At 45.0% G+C, this 9619-nt stretch overlaps 1 protein-coding gene across 1 annotated transcript in view; it reads left to right on the top strand.

Moving 5' to 3' along the window:
- The window catches only part of EDN1 (endothelin 1), an 18360-nt gene extending 15186 nt beyond the window's left edge, over window positions 1-3174 (top strand). Inside the window, exons 3-6 of the mRNA XM_009637964.2 lie at window positions 3-110; window positions 1101-1259; window positions 1523-1630; window positions 3036-3174. Of these exons, the coding sequence (XP_009636259.2) occupies window positions 3-110; window positions 1101-1259; window positions 1523-1630; window positions 3036-3174 (514 nt within the window). The remainder of the gene's footprint in view (window positions 1-2; window positions 111-1100; window positions 1260-1522; window positions 1631-3035) is intronic.
- The last annotated feature ends 6445 nt before the right edge of the window (window positions 3175-9619 follow it).

The raw sequence follows: 9619 nt of genomic DNA, 5'->3' as shown, positions 1-9619 counted from the left end.
ACCGCCGCCGCCGTGCACCGCCGGGCCCGGCGCTGCTCCTCCTCCTCGCTGCTGGACGAGGAGTGCGTCTACTTCTGCCACCTCGACATCATCTGGATCAACACCCCCGAGTGAGTGAGTGGAGCGGCGAGGCTTCGGCAGTCGCTGAGTGCTGGGCTCTGCTTCGCTTGGGAAACGGGCACCGGTGGGGGAGAGGGAAAAATTAAGAACCACGCACACCCCTTGCAGAAATGGGAAGGGGAGGAAAGAATAGATATTTGCACGCTCTCTCTTATTGCTTTCCCCCTACCCCTTGCTTTTCTGCTGGGTTTAGCAGTGAGACGAAGCGCTAGGAGAAAGCAAGCAGGGTTTGGCCACCTAGATTGAGCAGATAGCTCCTAATAGCCCTAACACACCTGCGCTCCTAAAATCTGGGCAGAAGGATTTCCTCTGAGTGCTGCTCCGCAAAGGCTGCAGGATGCTTTTCACTATGAATCAGAAGCGAACGAAATGCCAGAAGTATGATTTTGCCAGCCTGAATTTGTCTGACCGTTTTTCTTTCTGACAAGTTAGGAGGCTAGAAGGCTCATTTTGACACAGGGTGGCTCCTCGCTGCCTCTTGCTGCTCTCTGCTGCAAATTAACGCATCGCACATGTTAATAGGGTTGCATACAGTGTCCATTTCTATGCTCTCCTCACCAGAAAGTAGCAAGCCAGAGCCTCACCTAACGCTGCAAACACTGACTCTGGTGGTTTGCTCTGCTCCTGGGCTTCCTCCGAGCAGAGAGGATCTGTTCCTTGCTTTTACTGCTGTTTTCAGTGTTGGCACTTACCAAAGTTCAAAGAGATGAGGTTTTATTGCGTTCTATTGCACAGGGAGGCATAGCAGCCTTATGAAATCACAATTAAAAGGTCATTAGCCTTGTCAGTAGCCAGGCTAATGAATATGTTGCAGGATCATTAGAAGCATTTGCATTGGAAACTATGACCGGGGAGGCATTCCCAATCCCACAACCTTTACTCATGCAATCAATCCCATTGATAAGATTGCCCCAAATACCCCGCTGTTTGGAAGCTGCAGAACTGTTTGAATGACTTTCATGTTGTCTCTCTGATTGTAGGAAGACCGTTCCCTATGGTCTCGGAGGCCCTTCTCGATCCAGAAGATCGCTGAAGGACATGGTGCCGGAGACGCTCGCTGAACCTCGCAGCAGATGCCAATGTGCCAACCAGAAGGACAAGAAATGTCTGAGCTTCTGCCAGACAGGAAAAGATCTCTGGTGCGTCTAATTGTTGTTACTCTTTAAAAGGCAGGGCATGTGAAAGGGATGGACTGTGGTAGACTTGCTCATTTTGGCACTTGCTGGGCCAATAATCTCCCCAAAGCCTCGCCTCCTACCTGAGCGCTCACGCTGCGATGATGCATACTATGGTTTGGCCCAGAAAGGTCGCTTATTACCTGCCTTGAGAAGTGGTTGAAGAGATGCCTCACCTTGTGGACTGCAGGCTTGTTTTAACAGCAGCGCCTTTTCACTTTTAACAGGGCTCAGTCCACAGTGGAAAAAACCTCGCGCCACCGCAGCAAAGCTGGCAGTTGCATTGGACCCAAATGCATGAACCGGCAGCTTGTTGACAGCAAGAAAATGAAGCGGTGAGTTTCTTCTTATCCTGTTGTAGTTCCCCGGAGTAGCAATAGAGAGCACAGTTCACCTGCCTTCGGGACAGCGTGGGCTCAGCTGGTGATTTCAGCTTGAGGGTTACGGTGGCATCAGTGAGGGCATCTTGAGGGCTTATTTTTCACGTAGTGGGGTTTTAGCCTGTGAAGACACGGGTGCTGAGCTCTGCCTAGCATCCTCCGTTTGCTTAGAGGAAGCAGGCTTCGTTGCAGGCCAAAAGAGGCACCAACCTTCAGAAGAGTATAAAATCATGAAATACTGACGGAAGTAAATAGAGCCTGGCAGTATAGTGTGTTCATGTGCTATCTTAACCACTTAAAATTATTACGTCCCAACTATTCTAGTATGAAATTGAATCAGAATGCCTTTTCCTAGATACTTTACTCCATTTTACTGGAGGGTAAAAAAAAATATTATTCATCTATCCACATTTTGAAGATACTGTTTCTTCTGGCTGGTGTGGCTGGCTTTTTAGAATGCAGGAGGTGGGTTTCTACCTGCTTTATCTCTTACGTTGCCCGATAAACCTGTGTAAAATGAGTACAGGATGTTAGCGATGGAAATGACTGCAAAAAGGTTGAGGAAAGGGAAAATGAAGACTAAATTAATATTTGAGCCCAAGTTAATATTTGAGACTGGGAGTAGTAAATTTCAGGACTGTCCTTTGAGGTCTGTGCGTAATAAGTTGAGTGGCAGTAGGCAGCAATATCACTCCACGGTGCAGTTCAGAGATGCATGCATTGGACTTGGTGCAGCTATGAACCCCACGGAGGTGAAGTCAGCTTTGAAGCTGAGTGTTAGTACAGCTCTATCAGCTCTGGCGTTTAGTGTTTGTTCGGCCATGTGCCCGTGTAAAAGTATGGCGTACAGAAGTTTGCCCGTACAAAAGGAGATTCTTTAGTGCTACTTTCAAAAGCAGAACAGGATTTATGTGAGCAGGCAGCCTGATGATTTTGAGTGAGACTTGGGCCCTGGAAGTCTTAAATGATTTTTGGAAGTGGGGCGGGCTTGCTTGCTTACTTGAAAAATGCACCCGTGCATTGGAACCAGGATCAGGTTTACCTAAAAGAAACAAAACAGCCGAAAAGAATAACACTGGAGACATCTCAATTGGATACATGCTATTTAAGGATGTCTAGGGCATCCATATTTGAATGAATACTTTTAACTTGGTTTAGTGTTTGCATTTTAATTCTGAATCCAGTATTTCAAGTGGCTTAAGTTAGAATAATTCTGACAGAGGTATAGCAATCAGCAGTTACTGAGGATCCCATGGCAGAAATCTAGGCTGAGGCTTATTTAATCAAAAACTGAATGTCTGCACACTGGAGATGCATCTTCATTATTGTAACAATAAATGTGTATTTCTTATTTTTGCAGGCTGGAAGCCATTGGTAACAGTATCAAAGCTTCCTTCAGCATCGCAAAGCTGAGGGCTGAGCTCCAGAAAGGGCAGAAGCTGAAACATAACAGGGCGAACAAAAGGCAAAGCATTTGGGAAAGCCTGAAAGCATCCTAGTGGGAAGATCACCTGAATCTTTCCCCATCACACTTGCTGACACAGCGTCACCAAAACTCTCTCTTGACTTCTAACATTCCACGGCGGCAAAGGGCCTCTCTGTCCAAGTGTTTGCACAACAGAGCAAATTATTAAGGAAGTCCCGTCTTTGGACGTATAAAGGCAAAGAATTTCATCATTTTGGAATTCAGATGGATGGGTAGAGGGAGTGAAGGGGAATCCGCAGTAACACACATGAAAAGCCATCTTCCTGAAGGAGCATTTGAATATTGCTTCTGGAATGTTACCCATCAGTTGAGCAGCTTTCGGGGTCTACATCAAAAGTATCCTGCAAGGGAGACCTCACAGATGTGCTTAGAAAGGACAGAAAGCAAGATCTGAGTGGACAAACTTCAAAGCGAAAAACTCTACCTTTTGATTAAAATGCAAAAATGAAAGCCACAGCGCTACTTCAATCAGGACTTACTGCATATATACATGTCTACCTCGCGTACTGTTTGTTGCACTCCTGCTAGAGTATTTTTACACCTTGTTATTGCCTTTACTAATCAGCTGCAACCCTTTGCCTTTTTTCAGAAGTCTAGTTTACTTGTACAACCAGAGTTATCTCAATGTGGGTTAGACACTGTGGTTGTTTGCATAGTCAAAGTCCTTTGGTTTTGGATACCAAAGAACTCTTCAACATAAAATAAAAGTTAGAGGACACTATTAGGTTTCCCATAACAAGAATATTTGGCTAACTGAGGTCCTAATAATAGAGGTTGTTGTGTCTTAACATGCCACCGAAACCGCACTGAAGTGGGGATGCAGCAGGGGCTGTTGTGAGGTTTATTCGGTGCCTCATTTGGTGTAAATGCATCGAGACAAAGGGTTGTTTTGAATTATGTCCAAAGGCTAATATTGGGTGAATGTTTATAGCAGTGAATTTGTTCACATTGTTGAATTTGCTGACAGGTTGAATCTTCTGTGCTTATTTTTTGTGTTTTGTATTTATATTTACACAAGTTCTTCATTATATTTACCATGTTGAATACACATTGAAGTAGGCCATATTGGTCTATGCATGTTTTATGTATTTCTGTATGAAATTGGGAAATGCTTTATGCCCATCGAGGTAAATATATTCAGAAATAAATATTTTTAATTACTTTATTGACTTGTTGTTCATACACCCTGTTTTTTCATAGGCTGTGGCTCCAAGATCACGGAGGCAGATTGACCTAGATGAAGTGTGTGCCCGTGATTGCCTTTCTGTCAGATTAGCCAGATCACAACACAGAAAGGTTATGCCAGCTGTGAGACAACTGATAATACTTGTTCTAGCTTCAAGCTTGCTCATCAAAATTTCATGGTGAAATTTGAACTGGCCAAATGAATTTTTCCCAGAGCAGCACTCTCACATGGCTGATATCTTTTTAATCCAATAGTACAAATTCTAATGTTGGATTTACTGTACTATTAAACGATTGCCAGTAAAGGGTTGGGTATACATGAAGTAGAGGAGAAAATGCACACTGTGGATGCTTTGTGGGCTATATTGGACTAGGCTGTGTTATGTTACTTATTCATAGAATTGTTTAGGTTGGAAAAGACCCTCAAGATCACCAAGTCCAACCATTAACATAATGCTGCCATCCCACCACTAAACCATGTCCCTAAGCACCTCATCTACCCATCTTTTAAATACCTCCAGGGATGGGGACTCGACCACTTCCCTGGGCAGCCCATTCCAATGCTTGATAACCCTTTCATTGAAAATACTTTTCCTAATGTCTAACCTAAACCTGCCTCGGCACAACTTCATGTCATTTTCCTTCCTCCTATTGCCCGTTAGCAGGGAGAAGAGGCTGACCCCCACCGGGCTACACCCTCCCTTCAGGCAGTTGTAGAGAGCAATAAGGTCTCCCCTCAGCCTCCTTGTCTCCAGGCTGAACAACCCCAGTTCCCTCAGCCGCTCCTCATCAGACTCATGCTCCAGACCCCTCACCAGCTTTGTTGCTCTCTTTGTTTGTAGGTGGCTGGGCTAAAAGGTGCTGTGGGTGGACTTTAGTAGCCCAAGTTCCTGGCCAGCTGCTAAAGGGATTCTTGAGAGCCCATCCTAAAAATAAACCTGTTCCTTCTAGGGTTTACTCTGCTCATGCCTGGACTCGAAAGCTGGCTTTCAACCTCCTTTCCTCTCCCCTAAACTGACCCTGCTGCTTGCTCATGCTGCAGCTCTCTGTAGTGATGGGCACCCACTGGCCTTCTGGGGACGGCACGATCCCCAGAGCCATGCAAGGTAAAGTAAGAGCCCCGCATAGCACTGGTCCTGAGCAGCAATGCAAAGAGCACAAGGAGGGTGAGATGCCCTGATGCCAGGGGCTTGTAGGCTTTGGGAAGGGCGGGCGGACGCCTTTTTGGTTAAGCCATTTTGTGTTGCCCAGCCTGCTCCAGGGGCCTGTTTGTAGATGGTTGGTAGGGGCAGAAGGCGATGCACCCCTGACACTGCACCATTTACCTTCTGGCACAGGAGCATAAACTGCGGCTTATCCTCGTTTGCATTAATGAGCTGGACCAAAAACCAGAATTTAACAGTCTCACTGAATAAGCAAAAGGAACATGAAAAATTTTATCTTAAGGCTGTCTCACATAGAAGTACCAGGGTCTGTCCCAGAGGTTTGCTCCTTCTCAAAGTGAGCTCCATGGCAGAAAGAGCTTCAATAACTCAGGCCAGAACCCCTGGTGAAAAAAGAGTGGCATGGTATGTGCTGGGATTTATGGCACTGAACACCAAGCAGTGTAAAAGTACATTCTTACTTATAATAAATGACCTGAACGAGCAAATATTCTACCTGAAGCCAATGGAAACATTGTGCTGACTGCAGAGGCAAGGCTGCCGAGTCAGGGCTCTCATTCTTCTAACTAGAACTAATCTCACTTCTTCTCTTAAAAAGTAAAGCTTTCATGGCCATGCTCCATCTCCTTTTTAAGTGAGAGATTCTTCTAATCCAGGATGCAATTTGAGAAGGGCGAAGGGAAGCTTATAGGAGAAGAGGGCCACCCCTTTCCAGCGTGGCCATACTCCACTGGTCCCAAACCACACCTGACAGATGGCTGAAATTCCAGCTCAGATCAAGAGCAAGGAAAGGCCCCATTCCTTAGCCGTTACCAGATTGTACCTCCCTCCTCTGATTTTTCTTGTTTTTGGCATGGCCATTTCTGAAATCACAAAAAGATTCACAGGAAAAGACTATTCCTCTCCAAAATTAAGCTTGCTGTACTCATTTTTATTCAATGCTGTGTGTAATTCTTTCTTGCTCAGCTCATTTATTTTTATTTTCTCTGAATAAAGGCTGTTTTGACTATATATCAAAACAAGGTATACAATAAAACAAAGCTTTGACATGTGAGTCAGGCTTCAAGTCAGGAAAATACTACAATGCTACCAAAATTCTTTCCATCTTATCTACATAATTCTGAACTAATTTTTCCAGAAATGGCAACTCTAATCTGTACCATGTTATCATGAACGGCCCCAAAATAATTCATGCAGGATGTCCTAATGTTCCCTATAGAAGCTACCAAATACCAACCTCTTTGTTCATATTTCCTTACATTAGGATAAATTTAGCCACCACAACACACTTCTATATTTACAAACACAGAATGAGCTGGATAAAATACTGTTTGAACGCTATCTGATGTTTACTTTCTTCACACTCGACTGTTTGCCTCTGTGTATATAAAACCATATCAATTTTGACTTCGCCTGCATCACAGCACTATTATTAGGCTCCTCGGGTAGAAATCCAGCTTCCATGCTCAGCCGATATCTTTATTTAATTTACTGTTCTTCTTTCGTGACCTAGGAAACAAAAGGACGCAGTTTTTGATTAATTAGAGGAGAATGCTTGGAAGCTGCGATGGTGAGTGTAAGTATGTGAAGAGATGGAGCGCCACAGATAAAGTACAAAGATAGTGGCGGGATCGTTTTTCCTGGGGTAAACATCGTGCGAACAACATTTCAGAAACTTAGCTAGAATGGGTGTTCGTGTCTTTCTTTATTTTATATCTCTGATCAAATCTGAGCAAGGTGAAAAATGATAGGGAAGCCTATTTTGCTATTTCTCAATATGGTTAAACAATCAGCTGGTATGTCTTAGCCGTGCGCCTGGGACAAGTTCCTCTGCTCTGGTCAGGTCAAGGAGACCTGAATTCTGCCTGAAGTCCACCAGGTCAGCCGGTCAGCCAACAATTTCCTCAGCTTATGCCAGTGAAAACAAGAGCAGAATTTGACCCAGAAAGGCTTCGTTCTTTCTGGTATCGCCATGATGGGGGCAAACGGACACTGGTTTGCTGATGCTAGCACAGGACTCCAGCGGCTCTTGCTGCTCTTGGTCTGGGTTGGGTTTTTTTTTTTTCTTTGTTGCTTTTTTCTCCCCACAAGCATAAACTAGTAACAAATTAGATAAATATCACTTTGGTAAGTAATGGGGCAGTTTGCCTCTGGCTGAAGAAAGCTGTGTTCAGGAACGGATGAGCCCCGTGGAGTTTGCGGTTTCATTGACCTCTCCAACTATTTTGGGGGCTGCAGAAATTATTTGAGTCCACCAATTGTAATTCAAGCCCACACCGTTGTTGTGTTTTTCCCCCCAAGGAAATAAAAAAAAAAAGCCCAAACCAACCCTAAACCTAACTTTTTTCTAGCTAAAGGAAAAATGTATGTTATGTGCCTGTCACTAGAAAGAAATCCAACCTCTAGTCTGGCAAGAAGAAAGCAGCACTGTATTTTGGTCGTACATACTGGATTTACATTTTCCTCTGTTTTCTTAATCTCTTTTCACAGACACAATTCAGCCAAGCACTTGGTGAAGTGTCCATCATGAAAAATTAGCCAATGCCCTAAGGACTTCTAGTGCAAAGGTAGCCACATGCATTGAAAGTTTTGATGGGCCAGAGCTTTGCCTCTTGTCATCTTTCTTGTCTTCATTTCAGTCCTATTGTTGCAAGAGATCTGTTTTTCTTCTGCTTCTTATTTTCATTTTCTCTTATTTCTAACAGGAGCATAAAGCAGTGATATTTACAAACTAGACAGCAAACTAAAGTGGACAGAAAAAATTGGGCAGGTGGTGCCTGTCGTATTCTTATCAGAAACATACTGGTCTTTGAGTTGTGTAATTGCCTGAGGAAGGCTTTCCAAGTAGCTGAGACCTCTTACAAGTGATTTAACCAACAACAAGGCTCAGCCCTGCAAAGAGTTAAACTCTGTGGCCATCAGCTGCTCATGAAAATGTGGTCATGTAAATGTGTACAGACTACCTGGGAGCTTGGAAGGGTCCAAGGTGCTGGATGCTTTGCAGGACCAAATGCCCTCCTTGAGGTAGCAAGGACTTCTCCTGTACTTTCTCATGCCCTGAATTTGCTCACTTGCTTCGGTGAGCATCCCTTGAGTAGCATAAGCAAGCACAAACCAAGAATCATGGTATTATCTGCAGGAGAGGTGCCTTGAGGGTGCCCTCTGGGTTCTTCCCTCATGACTGTACATCTCATCTGACCTCAGGGGAGACACCTCTTTCCTCACACACGGGCTGCCCAGCACATCCGGCAGGCAGCTGACTTCAGTCTCTGGCAAGGCAAACAGGGATCAAAGAACCCATGCTGCTGAAAAGAACGATCATCGCTGGGGCTGCGCAGAGCCTGCCCTGAGCGATGCTGCTGCCGGCGTGCTCCTCGGGGACAGGAGAGAGGGTGGCTGCAAGGCACAGTTGCACCAGCAGCCCTGCTCAGTCCCCTGGAAAAGCAACCCCCCCTTCCCACATGGCTGCGGGCTGGCCCTGGGTAATGCCACGCAGGCTGCCTTGCGATGGCAACCGCTTTTTTTTTCTATTGTCTCAAAATGACCTCATGGGTTTTATCAGTATCCTAGAGCAAATTTTTCCAAGAAACCATCTCAGTTAGGAGGGCTGTCCATTCATCTCAGTTCCCCCGTGGATGGACTAAACTGGCATCACTCAGGTGAGTTTGGAGGAACACTGCTGTTTTCACCAGCCCAGCAGTTTTTCAGTGTATCAGTCATGCAGCAATAGCATACGACTATGAAATCCACAGCTACCTCTACAGAGGCCCACGTTTCTTCCATGCATTCATAAGAAGAATCTTTTCATATTTTTTCCAGAAATTTTACTCCCCTATCTTTCTAAAATCTTGCGGCTTTTGCTAGGACTTGGCCTGCTGCTTTTCCTCCGGGGTCTCTGCTAACCATTACATCATTCTCGGTACCCATCCCGCAGGATGCTTTGCAGCGATGTGCTTTCCAGTAGCTTCCAACCAGGGCGCATTAAGGCTGTTAATTTGATTTTACTTCACCCTGAGTCTGCTTCATCACAAGCACAAGGACGCCTTTCACCTGCCTGCAAAGTGAAGTGCTTGCGAGTGCCGTCCTTTGCCCTGAATTGGCGATGGCTTA

This window comes from Egretta garzetta, unplaced genomic scaffold, assembly GCF_000687185.1.
Source record: "Egretta garzetta isolate BGI_Z169 unplaced genomic scaffold, ASM68718v1 scaffold14, whole genome shotgun sequence".
NCBI classification, from domain to species: Eukaryota; Metazoa; Chordata; class Aves; order Pelecaniformes; family Ardeidae; genus Egretta; species Egretta garzetta.
This window is presented reverse-complemented; position numbering and strand designations above follow the sequence as displayed.